This window comes from Stegastes partitus, unplaced genomic scaffold (assembly GCF_000690725.1).
Source record: "Stegastes partitus isolate 25-593 unplaced genomic scaffold, Stegastes_partitus-1.0.2 Scaffold834, whole genome shotgun sequence".
NCBI classification, from domain to species: Eukaryota; Metazoa; Chordata; class Actinopteri; family Pomacentridae; genus Stegastes; species Stegastes partitus.
The window spans coordinates 177,589-204,974 of record NW_007578565.1 but is presented as its reverse complement, the minus strand read 5'-3'; the positions used below and the strand labels follow the sequence as shown (position 1 = coordinate 204,974).

General features: G+C 40.7%; 1 protein-coding gene across 1 annotated transcript; it reads left to right on the top strand.

The window, feature by feature from the left end:
- The first annotated feature begins 36 nt into the window (after nucleotides 1-36).
- Nucleotides 37-25,608, top strand: LOC103365382 (uncharacterized). The gene is made up of 20 exons (XM_008292810.1): nucleotides 37-250; nucleotides 4,584-4,765; nucleotides 4,949-5,132; nucleotides 6,958-7,100; nucleotides 8,923-9,104; nucleotides 11,293-11,552; nucleotides 11,685-11,922; nucleotides 12,011-12,194; nucleotides 14,208-14,334; nucleotides 14,550-14,636; nucleotides 15,820-16,005; nucleotides 16,107-16,381; nucleotides 18,495-18,643; nucleotides 20,597-20,678; nucleotides 21,594-21,708; nucleotides 22,866-22,997; nucleotides 23,085-23,324; nucleotides 24,388-24,529; nucleotides 24,658-24,823; nucleotides 24,901-25,608. The coding sequence occupies exons 1-20, from the start codon at nucleotides 205-207 to the stop codon at nucleotides 25,312-25,314; spliced, it is 3,534 nt and encodes a 1,177-aa protein (XP_008291032.1). The 5' UTR covers nucleotides 37-204; the 3' UTR covers nucleotides 25,315-25,608.
- Nucleotides 25,609-27,386: the final 1,778 nt, after the last annotated feature.

Sequence of the window (27,386 nt, the reverse complement as noted above, 5' to 3'; positions counted from 1 at the left end):
GCAAGTTTTGGACAACAGCAATGTGTCTTTATTCCAGATGGAGGTCTGCGACAGCTGGCCAGATTGCTGGTTTGCAACTTCCGAGCTCTTGAGCATGGCTACGGAGAGGCAGATTCTATCTTGCAAACCCTCAAAGATCTACCCATAATCCCTCTGGCTGACGGACGTGTGGTGGCACTAAGTGGAGAGGGAGTGTTCTTTCCCATGGAAGAGACCAAGACCAAGAAAACGAAAGCTCAGGCTCAAGCAGGTAATTCTATGACTTTAGCAGCAGTAGCTAACAGCTAACTTGCCCCTGTCCATTAGAAGCTGGATCTTGTGAATGTGGTTGGTGATTCAGTTGCAAACTAAGATCTTGTTCAAGTGTCGCCTTCTGAACATACTGTTTCCTCACAGAACATTATCCAAGTATTTTATTAAGAATGGACTACTGTTTTTTTATTCCTAAATGTCAACATGTCAACCACATGTTCAAGCTCAGATAAAGGTGAAGGTGTGAGTGCATTTGAATATGGTTTGTGTGCCTGTGTATGTGTGCACACATTTACAGTAAAAGTACTGCATGTTACAGGTATTTAAATTTCACAGCTTGGCTTTTTTATAGGCTCTCTCCCCAAATTAATAGCTTAGATCTCAGAACAGTGCATTATTGCTGAAGAGTATGTTCCAGTACACATTAGCTTATAAAATTGGAAATCTGCGTAGGAGACAGCTGTGTCGGTGCCTTTTCTCTGTTTTTGTGCACATAGTTAGTCTGCACCTGCAAAGAATATATGAAAGTGCATGTGCTGATTGTACAGTGCTAAATCAATCGTGACAACTACAACAAACCAGCACAGCAGATGGGGCAAAGAAAGCAGTCGGAATATAGGACGGTACAGTTTCACAGGTTTCCAGTTTCTAAAAATGTGATAAACTGATGTAGAAAAACAAAAACAGATAAATATGTATCACCTTCGTGACTGTGAGAGGTGCACATGTAACACTCCATCTGTGCTCATAAAGCTCAGCAGTGAAATATTTGCAAAAGCTGGAAATTATTGTGGTACTTCATAACATAAGTAAAAATAGCACATTGAATAAAATGCTAGATTGAATGAAGGCACTCCAGTACACAGTCATGGTAACACAGTTTGTATAACGGAGTCAAACTTTGCTTTCTGATGTCTGAATAGGTATAGAAACTAGGTTCATGTGAAAGTCTCTGAACTCTGAAAGGATCTGCGTCAAAAGCTGTATCTGCTCTCAGAAGTCAACACCTCAGACATTCAGGGCAGCCAAGTAGGTGTATGACAGACTTGTATACGGTCTACGGACAAGCCTGACCCCTTTCTAAGAATAAGCAGATGTACAGCTACTTGGATCACAGCGGCTCATACAAAAGTGGAGGAACGCCACCCGTGTTGTGCGTCATCACATTCAAAAACTGTACCCAAAGCAGAGGTTTAGAATGGCAAGCATGAATAATTGATTTAAACATAAGCCACTGCAGTTTCTGCTGGCTTTAATAATGATGTAGTCTAAGTGGTTTGGTGTCTCTATAAGCAACTCAAAGTGCGTATGTTCTGTTCTTCCTCTGCACTCTGTCTCATCTGGTTTCAGGGCTTCATGTGAGCATCACTGATGTCTTTCATTTAAAATCAGGGCAAGTGATTGATCGGATCACAGAGATACACTAAAATGTTACTTTCATTTCATTATAATTTATATTACTCATTATATCTGGTAATGAGTAAATTATTGAGTCTATAAAAAGGTATTGGTGGATTTACTGGCACGTAAGTACATTTATTCCAGTCAGCTTTCTGCAGTAATTGATTTCTAAAACAATAAACCTAATCAGAATAGACAATTAGATATAACGTGATTTCACGTTTTTTTTTTTTTACATAGAAGAGTGTGCATGACTTCAGACAAGCAAAGTGTCAATCTGACAACAGAGCAGTTGCATTAAAGGATAATTATGAAACTGATATGTGTCTGTATTGATAAACAAAATCACAGAACAGATTAAATCTGGATCTAATACAAAGCAGCTTGTACTTCAGAATAAGGGCTGAGATAGCTGAGCCATCTATGACATGTCTATGTCTGTGATCATTTCCCAGGCGGTTTCACGGTCATTCACACCTCGGTTTATGTGACTCTTGGGTTCTCAACAAACCTTGTGCCTTCTTATGAGAATTAATCCCTTCGACTTCCAGCCAGTCAGATAGAACTGAGGATGTCTCTTGAATGAGAGGTGAAATGTCTTTAAGAACTAGAAAGAAACGTTCAGTTGCTTTCTGCTAAAGCACTTAGGATCACCATGACATGGATGACTGAGAATCTACACAGACAGTTCCATGTTTACAAAGACCTGACTATTTACACAGATTTACAGTAACTATTTCACATCAGTGAAAGATGCAGATTTTTAATTTGACATCTTGTATTAAGGTAAACATACTTTGCATTAAATGAGAACTTAATGAATTTTAGATGAGTGTAGCTGTCAAGTGGAGGAAGGGCTCACTGTTTGGAAACATTCTGAAATGTCCTCTGTGTCTGTAAGGGTGCTTTATCAAGTCTGACAACATAATCCTGATGAAGTCGACATCATCATGTATTGCAAACTGGTGATCTGGTCAAAGGTGTTATAGGGGAGAGACTCGTCACTGAAAGAATTCTAAATAGAAATCTATGGGAGAATTCTGTAACGCCAAATATGTCCTTCCCAAGCCAATCTTCTACTTTGTAATAGCCAAACCAGGAATCATCCAGACAGTTGTGTTGTTGCGCAATGTTGTGAAACTCTGTGTAATAGAGGAAAACCTGTGTGTAAAAATGAAAAAAACTTTTTAAGCAGTTTATCTCTAAGCAGTTTTCTATACATACATTTTTATGTCCCAGTGTCCTGTGAAATCACATTTATGTCTCTCTCTGTCCTTTCGTTTAATCAGGGAACTTGTGTTGTTTGCCCACATACCTATCGAGGGGTGTTATCAAGATGGCTGCTGAGTGGCGAGACTTTGATATAGCATTTGATAGGGTGTATTTACCGGGCAGGGAGGGTCGGACAAAAAATTTGTATTGGTTGCATTATGGGAACTGTAAGATCAGATTTTCAGAAGATAATATAAGATAAACTTTTTTTGATCCCTCACTAAAGACATGTACAGCAGCTAGTGAAGCGTAGAAGAAGCAAGATAAGTGGGGAAAAAGTACAATTAGACTAAAAAATACAGAATTAATAAGGACTATATACAGTTTGACTATGTAAAGATGATGACTTGATCCAACATAAAACTCTCAGCATGCTTCAGTTCAGAAACTTGTGCAGCATCATCTTTGCAGGTGTGTACTCTGTCTTCAACAATTAAAGTTAACATACAGAGATGCCATTGATTCTGCAGGCACACTGAATGTAAACAAAAATAGCAGGACAGCAAAAATGTACGTCTTCTACAATCTACACACAGATTGGCCTGTCAACAACAAGGGGTTATACAAAGTCTGCAGTGATTTCAGTCCCACAATTACGTAATATCTGACGTTTGCAAGCATGTGTGTGTTTGCAGTGGCCGCTTCAAGAAGCTTGGCCTCTCAGGGATTAAGCATAAGGATGACTTAGCCTCTGCTGCTTCTGTTTCATACTGTAAATTCTCTCTTGTGGGTCACATAATTTATGCAATGGCAATACTAAAACCCTGGAGCAACCCTTTAAATAAATGCATCTTGGATGTTTAAGAGCAATAAAAGAGATTCTCCATTATGGCAGCACATGAATTTTGCTGTTGAGATTAGACATGTGAAGACTTCCCTTCATTATTATACATGACCCTTTGTCACTGAGCGCAGATGAAGAACAAAGAATGCTGGGAAAGTTAGCAGGAAATAACATTGGCGGGAGTGAAGTCTTGACTTTTCAGGTCAGTGATTTCAGTTTGAAACAGCCTTGTAGAAGTGAAGCCAAATGCAGCACAAACCTCAGGCTCTGCTTAAAGGTGAAGTCAAGTGGACAGAGATGAGTGTGATAGCTTCGGAAAGACAGCAAAGTTAAACACTGTGTGCTTCTGAAATATTGAGCAGTACAGAGATCAGCGGGGAAATGTTCCTTCAGATGCCAGCCCCAGAAAGTAGAAAAGTAGGTCAGGGAGTGTTTTTAGTTACGGGTATTTAGTTATTTGATTATATGCTACTATGTCAAAATCATACATTTCCTAAGAAATAGTTAAGAAGAAATTAGGAAATTCTAAAAATTCTGACTCCATGTAAATTGTGTTTCTCAAATCCAGGACAAAATGACAGTGGACACCATTACTAAACAATGTCCTCTATTTAACAGTTTGTAACAATGTTCTGCTTCTCCTCACATATGATGCAAAAGAATCTCTAAAGAGGAAGTCAGTTATGAAATAAACTGGAATATCACTTGCTAGTGTCTGATGAAAATGTTCATCCAGAAGAACTCTTAAACCTAAAACTTGGTGGACATGATATCACCTGCAACGTGTCTGGAAAAGCCCAAAAGGCTTCATCTCCCCTGTTACGTTTATGGCTCTAGTTTGTTGGTGTTAATCCAGTTTGTTGTCTTTTCACAGGACCACTGTCTGCATTGTACAAGGATGTAAGCGTGGTTCACCCCTCTCTGCTGAACTGTTTGGAGCCCCTGGAAAGTCAGCAGATTCGAGAGCTGCTGAGAAAACTTGGGGTTCATGAGCTGGAGCCTCAAGAGGTGCTGGAGCAGCACATCTACCCTTCAATACGCAACAACAAATGGAAGGTAATACACACATTGCACCAAATCAGCTGCTTCTACTTCTGTGTCAACTGCAGTGTGAGAAAATGCCTCAAAAACAAGATAATTTCTTACTAACAACAGTCTATCTAATCTGTCTTTCCTTCTCTCTTTTATCTTCTTCTTTTTCATTCTGTGATGTTCCCATCTCTCCTGGTCCACCACAAGTCCAAGCCTGAGTCGGTGATTGTGAGTTACTTGGTTTTCATCAAGCAGCACTCCTCCTCCAGCCAGGAGTACTCCGACATTGCAATACCCGTCCTGACCTGCAGGGGTCTGCTGTGCCCGGCCAATGAAAGGGTGCACTTCTCTGAAGAGTACGGCAACATGGACCTGCCTAAGAAGCTGCCTGGTAGGGAGAAACCCACAGTTGTTATACTGACACAAACATAAACACACATACGGACTGTTTCTGTAAAAAGAAAACTATTGAACACAAACACTTCTCCTCGCCCAGTTATTGTTCATTGCCCATGTTTGGCCAAGAAAGCAAAATATCCAAAACAATCACCAAAGCTTGTTTCTTACTGTCCTCAACTGCCATTTCCTTTTTCTTCTGGGTAAATTTCGGACATCAGCTTTGTGTGTTTGTGTGTGTGCGCATGTATTTTCTTTTTTGAGGAAAGTGGTTAGTGATTATGTTAGGGTTTGCCTCCATTGTATCCAGCATAATAGCGCATTTGTGTTTGTGTTATGTAAGTGGTAGTAGAGTGGACAACCTGTCATGGAAAATGGATCAGAACACTTGACCTGTGCTTTGAAAAGCTGAAAGAGAAGCTGTGTAGACACAAAGTGATGTTCTCTTTTGCCCATTTTAAAGACATCTGCTGCAGCATTTTATCAGGACATCCTGATGATCTGAGCCATTTGATGTTGACGTTCTCATCTAATACATTTCCATGTGACTGCAGCTGCACATCTTAGAATGAAAAAAAGTCTCATTTTGGAAAGTTTAAAAAATAGTCACCGTCACAGATTTTTGTTGACACTTGAGATATTTATTTAACAAAATAAAATAAACCTAAACTATATAATAATTGCTCTCACATATATATATATATATAAAAAACACTGTATTTATGCATGTGTTCTACACTACATTATATTGCAAAATACATGGTTTTCTCTCCTCATATACAGTATGTTCAAAGTAGCTGCTACAAAAATCTGGCATTGTAGATTTTTATTTTCCATGTTGATGTCTTCCAGGACATGCAGCTTAAGAGGTGTAAAAAAAAAAAAACCTATTAGAATATTAAGATTCTTGCTACTGCCATTCCTCCAACTTCCCCTCGGCTAGCCAGCCCTCCAGCTTTGCAAACCAGTAAAAATTTTATCCAGTTTCTCTGTGGAAACTGGGTAATCACAAGTCATCAAGCTAAATATTTGCATAAGCATGCTCCTTCGCAGATCTCTGCTTTTAGAATTCAATGTCTTATGCATGAGCAAAGTATGTCAAATGTTCTGCGTTCCACTTTGTCAGTCACTGAAAAGAGTAGATGCAGAGAGAGTCTTCTTCCTGAAGCGGGCATGAACAGCAGCAGCTCAGCTGCATGTAAGGATACAGACACTGAAACAGTCTTATTTAGAAATGGGATCAAATCTGAGACCTGTACAGCGTAGCAGTTTCAACACGTCTGGGGTTCCTTTTCATGAAAAAAATCTGATTGTTGATATCAAAAACTACCAGTTGTAAAAACTTAAAAGACACTTTCAAGGGGCGTGAGACTTTAAATAATTGGCTGAAAAGGGGCCCAATATATGACCTTTAAAAATATAATTTATTGTCAAAATAGCTCATTGTTTAAGCTCCAAGTCAGTTAATGTAGAAGCTCTGATCTTTTTGCCCCGTTTTGTTTTCTATTGGACTTATTGATAAATGTGTTGCAATGTGATTCATCCCTTGAGGCTTCAGCTCTTTTCTACCAGAAACCACAAAGGCATTGATTCTGTTAGTATTGGATACACAGTGTGACAACAACCTTCCTTTGGTGATAAAACAGCTGATTAATTGCACCTATGTTAGACCTTGATTAAATGACTGAATAACCAATATCAAAAGGTAAATGAGACACATTACCTTTGCATTACATATCTTAGTTTTCCTGGTTTTTTAGTTTTCATACAGCACTTCTGTATTATTCTTCCAACCGTAAATCCTCTTTCTCCTCCACCAGGCTGTGATTGGATCTTGCTGAGTCCCTGCTACGTGGAGACAGACGGCGATGTAGCAGGATGGAGAGAGCTGTTCAGCAGACTAGGAGTCAGAGATGGTCTCATGATTCGCAAAGAAAGACAAACACTCACTGCTACAGAACTGGTGAGGAGGACATCCCTGAACTGTTACCTCAGCTATGTAGGAATAACACTCAGCTCATGCTACAAAGATGCAATTATACTTGCCAGAAAACACTAGAAAATGGTCGTGACAGCCCTACCTGTAAGCACAAATTATAAAATGCTGTTGATATGTTGTGTAAGGCCACAATATTTACTGGTTGCACAGAGACCAGAGTGAGACGAGAATCTTCCTCTGCATTTGTGAGTCATCATGACAAACAAGGTAGTGATTAAAGGATGAAGATACTAACGATTATGAGTCACAGCAGGACTAGAGAGATCAATAGCTGCTTTGAGGATGAGCAGAAAAAGCAGGTGACTGATGGGACGTGTCACAGACAGAACAGAGGCAGTGCAGGTCAGACATTCCTGATGCCTGTTTTAGCCTGGGCTGCAGCTACAGGGGATAATATGTGGATTTATGATGATACCATCAGTCATTGTGGGACAGATGCTGCCTACATGCAATATTGGAAAGATAGCACAGACAGATTGTTCTTCCTTAAAATATCATATAAAACTCGTATAATCATTTCAAATGACGACAACAACATTGACATTTATCACATCGGTCGCTATCATCAAATCTTTTAATACACGGCAGGCCTTCCTAATTTGTGGTTAACACTGAGGAACAAAGCAATCACATCACAAGTTCCATTTAGTAGCTGTTCCAGGCCTTGGTGTCACATTCTTTTCATCAGCAGGTGGACATTTCCAGGTTGTTGTGAAGCTGTAGGTGTCAAAATATTCATTTTTGTCATCTGCTGTTGAACAATAGTTTTCAAACAGCTACTAATTGGACCTTCAGCAGTCAGTCACTGATCAGTTTATTTTCATGAAAATAACTGACACCAGTTTAGATCATTCTTTAAACCTTTTAAATAATTATTCAAACAAAAAAGCCAAACATTGCTTAGTTTCAGCAATTGTGAGGATTTGTAAATTGATATATTGTATCAAGAAACATTTGAAGATGAAGAAGTGTGGAAACATTCCCTAGTTTCTGAATTGTTCCAGGACAAACAGAGACAAAAAGTTAAACATGATAAGAAAACAAAAAACAATAATGGTAAGTAAAAAATGTGGGAATGTGAGCCAGAACTTTGACCTCACTTAGTCTCTAGTCAGTATTAGTATTTAATCTGTTTTTAAACTAGCACATAACAGGATTTAGTCTGACTGACCTTGTGTGTGTTTTTTCTTGCCTCAAGAGGGCTTTCATACTCTGTGATCGTTTAAGGGAAGTATCTGCAGATTCATGAAACAATGAGAATGGTTGTCATTGCTGCCCTTCATGGTGGTACCCAGTACAAAAGCTGCATTGATAGATAATAAGGACAAGGTGAGAGCATGGAACAAGTTAAAAAAAAAAATTCAAATTGTCTATACAACATTGATAACTGTTTTAGTTATTAAATGATAACACGATGAAAACACTCTTATTTGTGTTTTACACCAAACAGGCATTGGACCAATCAGAGGTCTGTAGCTCAGGGTGACACTTTGTCTCTGTATGAGCTGCCAGTAGAGCGAGATCAGGGTTGATTTGATGTGATCAAACTTTGTGGTTCTGTTTTAGATTCTAGCTGCAGTGTACTCGACAGCTTTCAGGCGTTTGATAGATGACAGAGTTATACCAGAGAGAATAAAATCATAACAGTCCAGTCTGGTACAAACCTGCAAAAAAACGTCTGTAGAGCATTTCAGTCATACTGGCTTCAGATGACTTTGAACACTTAAGCGAGATGTCATTGTTAACTGTGAAGCTCATTCTTCTCCCTCTCCTCCTCCTCCGCCAGGCCTCCAGTCCCTGGGCAGCTGAAAGTGCAATGTGGCACCAAACTCCTGGGGAGGGCTGTGTGCTCGATGACTACCCCTGCGAGGAGTTTCATGCCTTGGCTACAGCCCAGCTGCCCGGCTCCCTCCTGCTGCAGCAGAGAATGGCTTTGCTGGAGCTGCTGGAGACCAACTGGGACACTGGGTAATACAGTGGAAGGCACACACTTAACATGCTTCTCTTCCTGTGTCATGTTCTGTCCAGTAGGATTATCCCATTTTAGAAGTGAGTGCATTTACGGGGTTTGTATTATGTTTAGGAAACCTCATTTCCACAGTAATGACAATGTTAATGGCTTTAGGGTTTGTCAGAGTCAGGTAGTAATTCCTGTTATTTCTACTGTGGCTGTAAAGTGATTACTGGGGTAAAGTGGGAACATTGGCTGACAGGCTCCTCCTGAGAGACTCTCCAGCCTAATGTTTGGGATGACATTGTCAGGGAGATCAAATTAATAATGTGGATTTAGCTGCTTTTACTATGGCCCCATCTTGTTAGTTACTGTTGTAGATGTGTGAGTAGAGTACAGCAGTTCAGGTAAGTAGGTCACCCAAGCTCACAAACTCATACTGGAGAGCAGTAAGCACTGCCAGAGCAGAGTTTAATTATGTCCTGTACAACCCTTTCTACCAGCCACTCTTTTATTTCACAGTTGGATGAATAATTAAAGGATCACACCAGTATTTTTGCATTTCTCCTTTATGCTCTGTGATTGGCAGCCATTTCCCAATACATGGCATCAAGTGACCATCCTGATCTTCTTAGTCTACATTCTCAGTGGCACACTGTTCAGGTGTGGCTACCAAACATCAGTGGCACAATTTTTAAATCAATCAAGAGTTTCAGTTTTATTACACCGACCTACTTAAGAACAGCATAAATGTCATCCGAAAACACTTATAATCAAGTGAACAGTAAATATTCAAGTCAAATACAGAATGAGTACAAAAGTACTAATGTGCATCTGAACTAATCAAAAGTTTGAACAAACCTATAATGTCAGGTGCTTTTCTTTATTTTTTGCTCATAGCAGAACAATGCTGACAGCATTATGAAATAACACATAAGATTGTGTGGGAAGAAAAGAATAACACAAAAATCACGTTTCCAGTTAACAGGTTAGTCTTGTTAAAAGTTAAGTGGTGGAGTTCTATAATGAGTTCATCAGTTGTGCCGAGGTCGTCAAATAATGTCAAGTCACTGTTATTGATATGGTATATTGACATAAAGTGCTTTCAAATTTCCGTTGCTAATTTACGTATTTAGAATCCTTTTTGGTGAAATTCACATTTTTTACTTAAGAAACATCATGAGTGAAATAAGCAGCCAGCAGCATGGCCGAGCGTTGCAGTGTACCAATCACAGTCTCAAAAACACAGAGTCAGACTTCCAGAGTTTTATATGTTGCAAACTTAAGGAGCCAATCCTGTCAGCTTGTGTTAGTTTCTGTATCATTCTTCTTCTTCAGAATCTCAGTGTTAAGTGTTTGAGGGGCTTCATGGATCTGCACCTTCTAGTGGAAGTGTAGAATTACATCTAAACCTTTTAACACAGAAAATGATTATTTTCATGGGAAAACAATCTAAATGTTTAAGTTTTTAGAGGTTAAGAGATTTTATGGTTAGCTGGTGACATTTTTTGCCTTCCTAACGAGACCATCAGTTGTGTTGAAGTAGTACTGCTGGTTTACAGCAAGTAGTTCTGTTTTGCTGCTGCTTCTGCAAGAACTGATTAGGTAAGCACAACAAAACAACAGTCCATCATTACTTTTAGACATAAAGGTGAGCCAGTCCAGAAAATTCCAAGGACTGAATGGTTCTTCCGAGTGCAGTCACAAAAACCATTATCAGAGGAATTTATTAGGACATGAAGGTTGTCAGAGAAAAACAAAGGAGACTCTAGAAGTATTTACGTAAGCTGTGACTTGAAAGGACTAAAATAAAACGCCTGGCTGTCATGAACATGCACAAGCTCAGATTTGTTTACTCAGTTTTTACGCCTTGTAAGCGCACGGGGTGAGAAACTGCCATCTACTGCGCTGATCAGTTTGACCTGAGAATTTCTCAGTGCATTAACTCTGATCATTTAGCACGTGCAGCGCAGGGAAATGTAGGTCACACAATTCTGCCACTTTGTTGAGTCATCCTAAGTGAAAAGAGATTCACTGAGTTACCACTCAAGTGGTTGCCATCCACACACACTGTAATAATCAGACCTCTGAAAATATACTGTGCTATTTTAAATGTATCTCAGAGAAGCTGTCATTGTGTCAGCAATTATTCTGTTTCTTCCCACTGAAAAGAGGGACTGAAAACTCCTGCAACCTTTCTTTCAGACATCGCTACTCTCAGTACCTCACAGCCCAGGTGATTGACAGCGATGGACGACCAATCAGAAGCACCAGGTCCTCCTTCTACCACTCCTTGTGTCGACTTGAATGGGTTCCAGCTTATCGCCCACAGCGAGAAGAACAGTCGGAGAAAAAGTACCTGTGTCCAAGCTCAGTTTATCTGACATCCCCTGAAGTCACCGGGCTGCTGGGGACTCACGTCTATTACGTGGACATTCACTCCAGCGAGTTCAGCAGAGCTTTAGGTGAAAATTTGTCTGCCATTGTGGACATATTTGCTGCCCATAGCTGTAGTTTTTGTTTATTCTGTAACTGCTGCAGATTGAGGCCGTTACATGATAAACAACATGGCTGTAACTGTATTCTCCTTCTTTTAGGGATGAGAGAAAGTGTCTCAGTGGAAGTTCTGATGAAGTACCTGAAGGAGTGGTGCGTCAAACCAGAGACAGATAACCAGGAGCAGAGACGCGCTGAGGACGAGTCAGAGGGGGCAAATTTCACTTCCACAGTCGAGCACATCCACAACGTCTACACCTATCTGCATACAAACTGTTCCCAGAGCAGCCTCAAGGAACTCTTCCAGCACACTCCTGCTGTGTTCGTAGAGTTTAACAGGTGCGTCATGAACTGTGCCAGCATACTATTCCAGGTTAATGTCAACATTTAAACGCCTGAGGCCACAAGTGAATCTTTGCTTCCCCAGGCATAATGGTGGCTGGTGTTCAGGACGCTTCTACCACCTGAAAGAGGTTTGCTGGAGTGACACAACAACCATGTTCCACCGCTACAAACAGCTGACTCACAGACAAGACAGCCCTGTCCAGGAGCCCAAAGTCCTGGCTCCTTTCTACAGCCAGCTGGAAGGCATGAAAGACTTCTTCATCAGGGTAAGCTCTTCTGTTACAGCCAATACCCACAGAAAGCCTTTGTAGAAGCATTTATTTACATCTGTCCCTTGCCCGTATCACATAACAGATTTCTTATCTATTAAAGTAACCCTGAGTGTTTTTTTATGCTACACATCTATTTTTCTGTCCTCTGGTGTGCTGAGTGAATCCTAATCTCCACAGACAGCTGTTTCAATCACATAAATCTCCTGCTATTTATATGTTGTGAAATAATGTAATGGTATGTGTAATCATTAATCAGGCTCCCAGTGTCACTGCGAGCTTTGTGGTCTCACTTTCAATCAATAAACCAGCTAGTCAATACAAAACAATGCTGATTTCTTCCTGCTGAGCCGACTTGAAAACTGCTTTTATCCATTAAATGTGTGCTGTCAGTCAGTCAGCTGAAGGAAGTTTGTCTAGACATCTCCTGCTGACAGTCAGAGACTTAGTTCTGACGACAGACACAAAATTGAGTTTGCCGTTGGTGTGGGTTGAATGGGTAAAGCCTCCTTTAAAGGCAATTTCAGGTTACTATTTTTCCAAAAAAAAGGTCTGTTGTAGTCTTTGTGACTGCTCACATAATTTAACCACATGTTTAAAAGTGAATCATGGTTTCTTGGACTCCTTTAGTTGTTTGTTTGCTTGCTAAGCCCCGTCTCTCTGCTGTTAAGTTTCCAAATCTCACACAGCACAATAATAAAATTGGCAGATTTATGCTGCTCTCATGGTCCCTTGATTACAGACGGAGGTAAGCAAAAGCCGGCTCCTGGATTCAGGTGTTCAAAAAGTTTCATCTGCATCTGAAAAAATCCTGGAACAGATATTCCAGCTGACTTTTGTTTTAGTTTTTCAAAGTAACACTGGATTGTATCTAATATTCATTGTACTCTGATCCAAGTACAGTCTTTTCATGGTTCCCAAATCCAGATCACCAGTGCTTTTAAGTGGGACGACATATTACAACGTGGGCTTACTTTGAAAGCACAGCAGGTAGAAAATGTTTTTATTTGAAGTGTCGGAAAAAAGAACAACAAAATAGTACAAACATCCCCTTTCATTTTCAGTTCCTTTTAAACAGTAAAGCCCTCATCCGAACCACAACAGATAAATTCAGTAATACACTGTGACTATTTTGAACATGTGTTTTATATCTTAAAAAGGTGAATCATTTCCATTAGTTAATAAAATAAACAACATTCAGAGTTAGTGTGTGGAGAGACTAGCTTTAGAAGCTCTGCTTTAGGAGGCACAATTACATAATCATTTCTGATGAATCATTTCTAAAGATCTTGTCATTATTAGAAGTATACAGTGATGAATGGCACTTCTGTTTAATTGTATAATATTTTCTTTTGATATTTGCAGCTGTTTGGGAGATTATTTCATGTGCACAATATATATATGTGTACTTTAAAGGCTTAAGAAACAACCTATTGTCTATTTTGTCAACATTTTCACTGTAATGGTTAAACATATAAAGTGAACATTTTAAGTAAATGTGCATTCACTACATGATGCAATGTTGTAGGATTTCACCGATTTCAAAGTTTTACTACATTTTGTTCCTGAAATCCACCCTGAGTCCAGCCTTCTGCTGAGGATCAGGGTGATTTTTTGGAACACAGGTATCTCGATCCCACTAAAAAAATCCTGAAGCTTTGATCCAGATCAAAACAAGGACTGGATTATGTGATCCAACCACATTATTTATGAACAAATTTGCTCAGATTACTACACATCACACTTCACAGCTGAATTTGTAAACAAAATCGAGAACTTTATTAGCCACGGCTAGCCGGCTAACATAAACTCTGAGCTGCTAAAGAAGGCCTGTGAGTGGGTTAGCACATGGAGTTTTGTCCGTCACTTGCTGATTATGATGGATATCCAGACAACAAATTACAAACAGTTTAATTTACTATGAAGGAGCTTTTCTGTGTTTGTCATTTTAATTAACCACATACCACACCACACTAATTATGAATCTGTTACCATATATCTCATGTATAGCTGCTGAATGTGGATTCCAGCCCCAACATGAAGCAGTATGTTGGTTTGTTGGAACTGATCTGTTCATCATCTCCCATACCAACTGCTGAAGTGCTACAGGATGTGTCAGTGCTCTATGCCAGACTTGGTAAGGACATTTCGATTGCCAGTGTTTTGTTTGATAGATTTTCTTGCATTCAGTGACTCACACAATTCTTTACTCCGTATGTCCCATCTGTCTGCAGCTCATTATCTCTCTGTTCAACAACTGTTATGTCTCCATTTTGACTAGCTGCACTTGCTACAACTTCCCTGTGTTCTCTGTCCTTAGATAATATAATACATATATTTCTATTTTTACAGCTCAAAAGTGTAAACCTCCAGTATCTGGAGACCAAGAAAACATGCCTCAGTACAAACTCAATCATGCTTACTGCTCCACTTTGAAAGGTGAGTAATGAATGTGTTGCAAACACAACATTTATTCCTTTATCCATTTTGTGTGTCTTATAGACTTTCTTTGGCAAGCTAGCATCATCCACCACCTGTCAGTGCATCGCATGTTTTAAAAGCAGCTGGCAAGAATTTGTTGCTGCAGCCTGGAAATACTTCACACTGGAGACTGACAGCACTGAGATAGCTAACTGTCTTGTCTGCAGTGCAAGTGATTGAATGTGTGGCAGCAGAGTTCGCAGCAGTGCTAATATAATCAGGGCCTGTAAGAAACACCATCTGAAGGGGGAAAATGCCTCTTTTATGTGGGTTTAAAATCCTCCTTTCAGAAGTCGGGGTCATGTACAACATGCTTTTAGCAGTTCCTGGTGTTGCCCTGTGTCCTGAAAGTGGCATAAAATGGGGAATTGGAACTGTGAGGCGCCCACCCACTCCCAATGCCTGGGAAGAGTTGAAGTGGAGGTGTGAGGCAAAGACGTGATGCAGAGATAGTGCGTCATTTGAAAGGCACAGGTGCATGCCACTATTCTAAAAACAATGGCAAGTTATTTATTGCAGTATGGCTCGCTCAATAACATGGTCAGCACTTGCAACAGCAGCTGTGACACAAAGCTCTTAGAAAGAGTAAAGGTGTACGTACCAAATGTGTTTGAGTTGTGCTTGAGTTCCTGTGTTTACAAATGACGTACCTTCTATTGGGCTTCATGATTGGTTCCCACTAGAGGCAAAGGCTAGACTGGAGAGAAGACGAAACTGAAGTAATGTTCAGGGGCACCAACTGCTATTTACATTACACAGCAAAGCTAACTGATGGATATAAAGACTGGACTAATGTTAGTACTTTACCAGGGTTGGTAGCTAAACAACATGAAGCTGTTGTATTGGGAGACAGTTGCCATGAGATTTGGATATTGGAGATACAACTGGTGTTTCCTCTTTCAATACAGGGCAAACTACTGATTTGTTACAGTTCTGCCTTCGTGATTTCCTTTTACGTGGAATTATAATTCCAATAATACTTTATTTTATCCATGTAACCAGTTGGATTTGTAAAAAAACTTCAATCAAAATGTACCTGATGGCTTTTTAATAATCATCTAGAAGGTGCACCAGCAAAGTGAAAAGATGTATGCTAAATGTCTAGAACTCAGTCTGTCTGTCCTTTTTGTTCTGTGTTCAGGTATGGTGTCTGATAAAAGGGTCTTCCCAACCAAAGATAACTGCTGGGTGAGTCTGGCTCGTAAACCCATGATTGGTGACAACAAAGAGTTGGAGAAGATCTTTAAACCTCACAAGCAGGTGTGTCTGCTCAACCTGCCACCACCAGAGAAGAAGGCTGCTCCCAAGAGCAGGACTGGGAACTTTGGTATGTTGCTGCCACTTGATTCTTCTTTAGTTGTCCGTGTTAGAATACCACTTGAATAAAAAAATGAAGATTATGACTGTTGTTGTATGATTGCCTGCCAGGTCACGCAGCCTCAGGAGAACAAGTTCCTAACTTCAATGAGAAGGACAGGTTTTTGTTTCTGGAGATCTGTGGAATCCGTCAGCTTTCAAAGTGTGTCAAGTCTGAGCCTCAGACTGAGAACCTGAGACCCTGTCCGTCCATGCAGGACATGGTGCGCTCAGTTATCCCCTACATCCAGAAGTTCCTCTACCACCACGAGGAGATGAATGACGTCTACTCAGAGCTGACGAACAACAACATAGCACAGAAAATCAAGCACCTTTCCTTCGGGCAGGTGAGACGATCAATCTGAAGGAGTATGGTGCAAACTGAGTAAGAGGAAATCTCTTAAGACAGTATATGGTATTTCTGGTGGAGGATTTCACTTTTTTGTTCTCTAATTAGCATAATAAAATAGTGATAGGAACAAGGTGATAAAAATTCAGTAATAAGACATTTTATTACTGCTTCTGAGTAGCTTATGACTTGGAACTAAAATCTCCTGAAAAGATGTTGGATCAATACTGAGAAGTACAAAGCGGATTTCTTGAAGTCAGAATTTCTTTTATCAAACATCTCATACTTTTCATTTCTTCACATATCAGAGCAGATGCTGACCACATGGAATTCACTGTTACACCACAGCCAGACTGGAGCAGTTATGTTGTCCATAGATAACATACAATGCAGAACAAAAGCTGTACTTAACAAAGTCCTGACATCAGAACTGCGTGTGACCAATCCAGTAACCTTTAATAAATAGGCAGGAAGCTTGTTGTTTATTATAAGCACTGTTATGTTTATCTTGCCATAAGTCTCCTGATTTCATTTTCAGTTTGACAACAAATGGTCTTTATGTTGTCTTTGCATCCTTTGTTCTCCCCTAAACATGCACACATGGCCTTTGAGTCCTCACTAACGAAGTAAAGAGATATTTTATAGCATTGCTGAGTGCCAGGGAACTTTTGGGTTTGTAGCAGCAATTTAGGCCATTAGCTAAAATGTTCTGCATGTCCTGTCATGCTGAGTTGCTCTATGTTTGTTTTCATTGTGTTTACAGTTCAATTGCTCGTGTCGTGTCTTATTCACCTTCACGCTGGAGTAGTGGAGCTGTGACACCACGAGTGCCGTGTGTTGCTGGCTTGATGACAGTCCGTGTTATCACTGATAAGTGTACACAGAGTGATGCTCTGAAGAGAAACTCAAACTGTCTCACTGACATCCATTAAGAGTGACTCAGCGCTCTCTTCAGCATTTAGATTCATTTCTGTCTTTTAGCAAGCCAATCTTATTTCTAGTGGTAATACATTACTCTAGGAGGAATAATCCCTTTAAAGCTCAGTATGCTATTTGTTGCTGTATATTCCAGGGTATGTAGCCTTATTTCAAGATGATCGCTTTCTGACATTTTGAGAAAACAGTTCTTAAATATTTTCTTGTTTTGGGGCCTTTTTGCCTTTATTCAATAGGACAGTTGAGAGAGTGAGATAGGAAAGTGGGGGAGAAGAATGGGGGAAGGACCTGCAGGACAGGGCCATGAGCGGGACTTGAACCCAGGACTACAGCCCCTGAACATGGGACTCCAGCTCAACCAGTTGAGCTATCATGGCACCCCGGTTCTTAAATATTTTCTTTGTACCCAGACTAATTTATCTAAGTGCTTTCATTCTGAGCGCACTAGTTTTAGGATATCTACATTCTTTGAGGCTTAATATTTTGACTGGTTTAAAGAAATCCTGTTTTGTTGGCAGATCATTTGCCAATTTCAGGTAAAATGTCCTTAATTTTTGCTCATTTTTTGAGTTGAGTTTTGGCAGTGTGGTTGATTTAGACAAGTTCTTAAAGTCATTTCCAAAGGCACACATATTGACGACCTTGTTTAGGAAGAATCTCTTCACCGTGATCACGGCAACATTCAACATTCAATCTGTTCAACAGGCGGAACTTCCTTTTAGCTCCTTCATCTCTGTCTGTGCTGCTTCTGTCCAGAGCAGGAGATTTGCGAACATAAAAGAGCAGTGCACATTTGCACTCAGCCTGTCTTTGAGTTTGTGTGTAATTAACAGCTGATTTACTTGGGCAGGAGCTCATTATGCAGTCAGCACTAGGGACTGCTGTGTGTGAGCATTCTTCAAGTGAAGAAAAAAGCTCATCGGTGGATTTGTCTGAGATCACCAAGCTCATGAAGTAAATGATTATGTGACAGTCAGTCCTGTTTTCCACTCTTTGTGTCCCAACTTTAATTGTCACTCTCTGAGGTTTAGTTTAGCTCTGGTTCATACAACTACACTAACCTTAAAAATATCCTCTTATGAACTCGCACACACTTGAGAGTGAGGAGGCTTTAGCAAAAGGCATAAGTGCTGAAAATGAAGGTATGTTCTAACTTGCTGTTGGATTGTTTACAGGTGGGCAAGCTGTACATTCACCACCAGCTGGAAGTTGCTGATGATGAAGACGCAGTGATAGAGTTGCAGGACGTTATCTGTCTGCTGAAGGACGAGAAGGAGCTCTACATCCAGAAAGATCACCTCAACTCCAAGCTGGACATCTGCAGGTATGTGTGTTGGAAAGTGTCCCAACATTCACTCCTGCTCTCAAACTGAGTTCTAACTGCATAAAGGTCATGCACCAACAACAAAGTCATAATGTTCATCTTTTTCAACCTTCATTAAATCAAGAAAACTTCAAACATTTATAATTAAGATCTCTGGTGGAGGAATTTAGCTTTAAAAGCTTATCAAGCTTATCCTGGGAGTCAAATTTATGGATGCTGGAGGTTCTTTTGAAATGAAATGAAAAATGAAAAATACTTTATTTATCCCAGAAGGGAAATTCAATAAAATTTCTACAGCAATACAGAAATGTCTACAGCAGCTACAGTTTCTTCTCCCTTCTTGTGGCAATTTTTTGTGGGCTAATCAGAAAAAATGTTAAATACATAGGAAAGGGAGATAAAATCAGTGGAAGAAAAGCAACAAACCAGTACCTGAGATTTCCCCGTCTGACGTGGAATATGATGGATTTTTCACACAGAAACAGGGATTTTCAACACTGAGTGGCCAGTCAATGCGAAGAGCTTTGTCATGGATTATAAAATCTTTATGGTGTAATTTGAACAATAGAAGAGTTCATTATTTTTCAACAATTTCACCAAAAGGAATAATTCCAATTTATTTCAACCCAGTATATTTCCTATTAATGTGAGTATTGCAGTTTTACAAGACCATGGTCAAATTAGAATTGTAGAGAGCAGGAATCAAATCTAATAAATACTAATATGGTTGATTAGGGTGAGGTATTTGGGAATTTTCTTTTATTGTTGATGCCACAGAAATGTGCCACAAAGTATTAGAACTCTTGTTTACTATCCTACCTACTGATTCCTAATTTAAATCACAATTTTTGTAATTTTATACTATTTTCCTACAATGTTTAACATTTAAACATTAAGATACTGAGTGAAGTCCTGTTGGCAGTTTAAAAAAGTGATCAGTTTTATCCTATGACTGTCCCATAGTCATATCATCATGACAGCAAACACTATACAGCATTAACAGAAACATATGTTCACATTGTTTCATTTATATCTACAAACAAAACTGACTGCTGTAGTCATTCCTTCTGTCTGTACTGGCCATGATAAAATCTCTTTGATTCCTAACGGACATCCAATGACAGTGATGGGGACAGATGGATCATTTTATGTGTAAAATTGTTTTTAACTTGTGTATGGTGAGTTTGTAGCAACTTGGACATGGCTATGAAGTGGCTGTTGGTCAGCATCATGGTCCTAATGGGCTGTGGTTCAGTCTATATTTCATATTTGTTTGTTTGACAGAAACAGTTCAAACAGCTTTATTACTACTTCTACTGTATGATAATACAGTGTATGTGAGCACAGAGAGCAGGAGAGAAGGAAACACATGAAAACACCATCTGAGTTTAGGTTGGACTGAAGCACAACAGGCCACATGAAAAGACAGTCACCTTGATTTCAGTCTGTCTTAAAGTTTCTACCATGTCTGAGTGTTCCTTGGCTTTAGGTTTTCCACAGAGCTCTGACCAGTGGGTATGCGATCAAAGCTAATTAAAACGTCAGCCACATTAGTCGTACAACATGCCAACAACTTTCCTGTTGGTGTAGGGATGTTGCCATCAAAAATACAAGTAATTAACTTCAGCTCCTCAGATGCTGGGAGTGCATGAAGACTCATATGTTCACTCTGGCAGTAAAAAGCAGACCATTTAGCGTGCTTTACTTGTGTCTGAAAAATGTTAGAATTTGTGAAGGCAGCTCTAGAAAGTACAAGGGGGTTTATTATGAGAACAAAAACTCATTTTCACCAAATGGGACCTTTTAGCTATAGCTGGACTATAGAAGTTAGACTGCAGATCTACATTCATCATGCATGTTTATTTTTGGAAAAATTGTGATGAAATTTATTTGATATAGTCCTGTCTGTATTTTGGTGTTTGTATTATACGTTTTTCTGTGTGCTTGTTTCAGGGAGCTGGCGACCCTGTTCTGCAAAGAGACCAGCCATAGGAAAGAGCTGACACATTTCCTGAGTGGCCTAACCTCGCTCAATGTAAGGGATATATGATCTCTTCACACATTGATCACTAATCCATACCCAGTGAAAAGGCCCTTTGCTTGCTCTCGGTCTTTCATCCTGTCACTCTCTATCTCTTCGATCACACGCGATCCCCGCTGAGCTGACTGTAGCTACAACTAATGACTGTTCCCCTGGAGGGAGTCGTGTTTACATTGCATGGCAACTCGCTCTCATCTCTGTTGAACAGCGCAGCAGCAGAGGCAGCAGCACTGGTCCTCAACTCTGATCCCTCCTCAGTGAATATCCTCTCCTGTTTCTCTTTGTGCAGCAGCTTATTTAAGACACGCAGCAGAACTAGATCTGCATGATATAATCAATACTGAAATATGGACAGAATGTATCGGAAATTTTATGGTTAGGGTTGGATTTACCAAAGTCAATAAAGAGGGTTTTTCGACTGTTTTTAAAGGTTTTAATGATGTGATTTAACAGCAATTTAATAGACTGCAGTTAAACTGATGCGAGAGGCTTAGAGGAAAATGTGGACAGATCTGCCTCCCGACTTATTGTATCTGCTTATTACTTTAACTTTTAGATTATTCCAGGAAATTGATCAGTCACTGGCAGCACATGTTAATTAGGTCATCAGCATTTTAATGAGAATGTCTCTCGCTGCCACTTTGAACAAGAGAATCTGAATGAACAAACTCCAAATCTACTCCACTGGTGTTTTCTAAATAAGGACTTCAAACTAATGTTGAATGGAGCACTTCTTTGTCTGTGTGGAAACACTCACTTCCTGTGGGGTGAATAGAATAATGAAATTCAGCAATTCTTTCAAAGAATTCAGAGAATCTTTAATAGAACACAAATCTAATAACCCCCACCAAGATTAGATCTCAGCTTTACTGCAGTTATTCACTCTAAACTGTGATAAATGCATCGCAGGACCCGAGAGACCTGAAGAGATTCTTGAACCAAGCGGACATCAGAGACCTGCCCAGTGACGAGGAGCAGTGGGAGGTCCCAGAGCCTCCCAAACCAGAGGTCACCCTGGACAGAGGTACAGGAGTCACTGCACCGTCTGAGTGGAAAGATGGAAAAAAAAAACACATCCATCCTTTTACACATGAAATGTGCTGAATTCATACGAGATACAACACACCCATGCACAGCTCAGTACACTCAGGTGTTTTGCTGTCACGCCTGTCATCACCAGTAGCTTGTGCTGCTAATGTGAGCTCTAGTTTAGACACATATTACTGAATAACCGACTTTACTCAGTCATTACATTGAATCCTCTCAGGTTGAGCCACTTCATGTTCACATGTCACAAATGAACATTTACCAATATTCGGTACCATATATGTTGTTGTTGTTGTTGACGAAAAAAGACTTATTTAGGACAATGATGTTGGTGTTTTCATACTTCATCGGATCATAACACAAAACATCACCGGCCTTAACCTTTGACTCAGAAACATAAACTCAGCTCCATGTCAGTTCAGTCTGTAGAAAAAGAAAGCAGAACTATCCATCAGCTTGTCACTGTTTTGGTTGCGTTGCACCAATTTCATAAAAGGCTGAGCGTTAAAGTGTAGAATGTTTGGAGAAAAGAAAAAAAAAAAGACCATGAAAAATCCACAACTGCAGCTCGGTGTTGACGTGTGAGAGAATCACAGTTTGATGCAGAACATCAACTCAGCGCTATAACTGGAGCATGAGATGAATTCTAACAACTCGCTGCTGCTTTCTCTCCGTCTTACATCTGCAGTTCCTCCAATTCTCTTTGTGACACTTGCCCCGATTTCCATTATCATTTCATAATATTCAAAGTGTTTTTCTTCTGAGTCTCAGCTTTGCATAAACACTCTCCTTCCACACACACACACACACACACACACACACACAGAAAGATAACGTGTGTTTCTCACATATGCTAATTCAGGTTTGTTCACTTTGTGTGTGGTGACATAAAAGAGCAGCTGTTGCCAAGGCTCAAAGAGCGAGAGGAGCAGATCCCTGACTGCAGCAGAGAGCACACACACATCTACAAGGATTAATATGATCAAAGACTTTTTCATTACAAAATCTGTTTTTATGGCATTAGAGCCTTGAAACAGGCTCATACTGTGTGTGATTGGGGTTTTTACAGCTTTTAAACCAATCTTTTCCTCTTTTTCTTCTTTGGTTTTAACTTATGAAAATGTTCTCCTCCAGTGCTATCAAGGAGCTACTCCTCCATCAGCTCCCCAGAGGAGCCATCTCGCCCTGCACAAGAGGATGGGGAGCAGACGCTGGCTTGCTGGCCTCCAAGAGCATCTATGCTGAACACAGGAAGCAGTCGCACAGGTACTGTATGAAGCTGTTGAGAACACAGAAAGAATCGATTGCTTTAGCGTCTTAAAACCTACATTTTTCACTTCCCATGGTTGGCAGCAGGTCAGGGAGGTAGCAGTGTTGTCGAAGCCGTCATGAAAATGTGGCCTCCTCCTGCTGCACCTAAAGATCGAGACCCAGAGAGGGAAGTGTCCCCCAGAGACCACGAGGGCAACCAGCCACCCAGGAGCAGCAGCAGCAGCAGCAAACCTCCAGACCAGCCCATTCCTCAGAGAGTCCTCAACCATGCAGGGCAGCCGAACGCCACTGCAGCGACCAACAACAGCCCACAGCCTCCAGGTTACACAGCCAACAAACTACTGTCTCCCTGCAGCTGATTGTTTTTGTGCTGGTTTAGAATTATAGGTACAATCCTGTAAATGTAGCAGAAAATTTAACCTTAAGCGGTCAATATTATTTTATTTCTAAAAGATCAAATGTCTGTTCAAATGTCTGAAGGGGACCGGACGTAGTGACAAACCCTAAAAGATGAACCCATCTCCCCATCTCTCCAGCTCTGCGTAGCTTTGCAGAGCGTTTTGTACTCTTTAAGCTTCACTGTTTTGGTTTTTCAATCCATAAACACATGAAGCCTGTGTTCAACTGCAGCAGGCATCATTTTCCTTTGAAAAAGGTTTAATAAACAGACTGTACACTACTCATTGAGCTTCAAGTGACAGACAAGTGAAGTTAACAATTAGCTTGTGAAACAAGTTGAATTGCTTTCAGCCACAATGCCACGTATTTCCCAGAGGAAGGGATTATTAGTATTGGACCTACGCTATCTGGTGACCACAAACATGAATCCAGAGTGTGTTAGCCATAGCAACATGAAAATATTGTGTTGTCCGCAGGTGGACATGAAATTATTTATTGTGCAGCTTTAACTCACATGTAAAGATGTTTTAGCTCATTAGATGTTGCTATTTGGAGCTACTTCACCCTGCTGATGATGTAAATCTAGCTAGTGATACAACTTGATCGCACCTTGTAAATCAGAATAAGCAGGTTCATCTTTAGTAGTCTGTGATAATCACAAACATATAAGATGCAGACTCACAGCTAAACACTATGTGGAGCATTCGGGGCCAAATCACCAACATCAGCAGGAAAGGTATTCGGTGGATATTATTACCTTTATTTAGCCTGTAGTATGGCAATATTAACAAGGTCCAACTGTCATTTGCAATGAATTTTTAAAAAATCTGACTTTAACATCCCATTTGAGTGTTTGAAAGACTGAGTTGCACAAACAAAAACTAGTGCCGTCATTCTGCACAATGGCGTTATTCACAAATTGTACATGTACAACACGTCCTGTAAATGCTGAATTCTTCCATGTGGTGTTGTTTGTCACTGACAGAGCGCATCCAGCAGAGTGACCCCACAAAGTCAGACAGAGCTGAGGCCAACAAGGAAAACCTCTCCGCTCCCAGACCAACACCCAGTCCTCCGTCTGCACAGCCTGCCGAGGCCACCAGCGAGCAGCCGGCTCCAAACAGCCTGTAGGCTTCTTCTCCTCATCCCAGAATACTTCAAACACTCATATAGAAAACTAATGTTGATTCACTCAACATGTAACACCACATTCTCTTTTCGTTCCTCTCTCTCCCAACTTCTTTGTCTCTATCAGCGCCGTCCCTGAGGCTGTGGTGCTTTCCACTACTTTCCAGGGGACTGCAGCTGCTGCAGAGGCTCAGCGTCCTCCTCTGAACCTGAACTTCCCTCTCTGGAACAAAGACCAGCCTCCACCGGCCACACTGGAGGACATGGAGCTCACCTGCCAGAGACCCACCACTGTCAGTATACCAGCAGCACGTCGGTGTCCCAGCGGTTCAGTGCCGTCAAGCTTTTCTTAATCGTGCCTCTCTTGCAGGTGGTGTTATCTGACGACCAGATGGACGTCGCAGCGATCGGCGAGTGGGGGGAGCAGCTGGTCAACTCCTTCCTGTGTCACTGGAAGGATAGCGGAGATCCCGGACGACCCTTGAGCATCCTGTGGTGCAACCAGAGCGGAGAGACCGGCCAGCCCTATGATTTCAAACTCACCTTCGCGGCGGGAGCAGCACTGGAGGTGGTGTACGTAGAGGTGAAGGCGACGGTAAAGAAAGAGAGGTCGTTCATCCACCTCTCCGCCAACGAGCTGGACTTTGCACTGAAGGAGAAGGAGCGCTACCACATATTCAGAGTGTACAGCGCAGGAGACGCTCAAAATGTCCGCCTGTGTCGTATTCAGAACCTGGCGCAGCATCTCCACACCAAAGATTTGGCACTTTATCTGTTTGTATAACTCTTTTTAAGGTCTGTGGAGATATTTGCACAGCGTCAACTTAAACAGTCCCCTCCAGGTGTTTTCTATGCCTTTTAAAATTAATCTTAAATGCACTGATTTGAGTTCTTTCTAGATGTGCCCACGTTACTATCTTCTGTATTATTTTGCCTGCTCTTTTGGAAAAGACTAATTTTGCACATTGTTTTCTATTTTTAAAGTGGTCAGTACTTAATGTTTTTAGCACTTTGTACCCTGCCCCCCCCTCACCTTTACTGAAGCATTCCATTCAAATAAAATCTGTTTTTTCTGCCAGCTGAAGCAGTTTTTATTCCTTAAATAATCTCTCAGGCAGTTCCAGTACATCTTTAGTAATGAGAGGTTCCATCACCTTAACCTGGCTGACAGATGAAGTGATTACAGCTGAGGGTTAAGTTAAATCAAGTGGAAGCAGCGCGGGCTGGACGGGTCCCTCGCAGGCTCCCATCATTTCTAGTAATTACACTGTCACAGGGAACAGGCTGTACTCGGATGGTGCAGGCGCATGTAGCGTCTATATGAAGCTCACACAGCTCCTCTGCTCATCTTTAAACACTTCCCAGGCTTGTTTTGATACAAGAGTTAGTCTTCAAAAAAGAAAAAAAGATCACCTGTCATTCTGCCCGGTTCAAGTCGGAACCACTGACAGCTTTTTTTAATACCAGTGTCAGAGTGTAAGACAACCCAGCATTATAGCATGATTCTTATTCTCTTTTTTAAACAATATTGTGTGACAAAAACCCAACATCTCCAACTTCTTATTTCCCCCCCCGCAGCTGCTGTAGGATGGTAATCTTAGCAAAACAGGACACTTATTATCCATGTGATGAGTGTTGGTGGAGAGATCAGAAGCCGCCTCTGGGGACAGAACCTCCCTATTTTCATCCTGTGATGCAACCTCTTGGTAACCAGAGGGCTGTTTTCTGCAAAGGATCATTTATGGGGAACGCATCACTGAGACACAAAATGTACTAAATGAACGAACAGCGGGCTGTTTATGATCAGAACAGAGCTTATTTGGTGCGATTCTGCGAGAACTCGTGACATATTTTGTTTGTTTAAGATGCAGTGCGGGATCTTCCAGTTCTTTTTTTTCTAGGCTCAGTAACAGAGTGTCCTAAAAGGGGAAAATGAGCAGGATCACGAAGTAAGATAAGCCCAGTGTTGTGGGCCACACAGCTGAATATTGCGCTGATGTTTTGTTAGATACAGAAAGTGATAACGGGCCACAGGCATGAGTCAGAGAGGAGATGACTACCAGGTGATACTTGTTTTCACAAACACCACATTTATATTAGAAGTGGGACTCTTCTGGCACTGCACAGCTTCGCCCTCTTTACTAGACTCACGCCGCATTCATGTGTAGCTTGTAAACTCGAACTTCGCTCATTATTTATCATATTTTTGAAGTAATAATGCTGGACCTGCTGCAGTTGACGGTGTCCCTTTAGGCTTCTAAACTCCTGGGGGCTCCTGTTGGCAGGTCGTGTTCACTGATGTTTACGAGTAGTTCACATTAAAACACTGTATTGTGCTGTTTTTATCTGTGGCCATGTGAACTCTTCCTTGTGGCACTCTTTAGCATCAGTTTAAAAGTATAATAAGCTGTTATGCAATTTGTAATTAATCCAACTATAAAGGGGACCTCGTAGTCATGTGGTGAAAGTGCATGGGCATAACTGCACTGTTAAGTAAAGAAGCTGTTATTGAACCATCTGCCATGTGCACTGGATTTAAAAGGTGAAGGGAGTTGGGGAAAGTTTCACTTCTCAGGTCCTTAACAGGTTGTTTTCCTCCTTGTCGAAACTTTGTGCTTCTATTACCCACAATGCAACTTAACTGCTGACAGTTCACTTTGAGATTTAGGTGTGTTTAAGCTTGTAGCAACAAGCCTCACCCTTATGGAAATTTCAGATTTCTGGCAGGCAGATGTAGCTGACCTTTGGCAATGTTGATGTGAGTTTGCAGGAAGATCATATTTTCATATGCAAATTATAGTAAACTTTCAATGACTTCTGGCGAACTTAAACATCACCCAGTTTATCCTTTAAAGG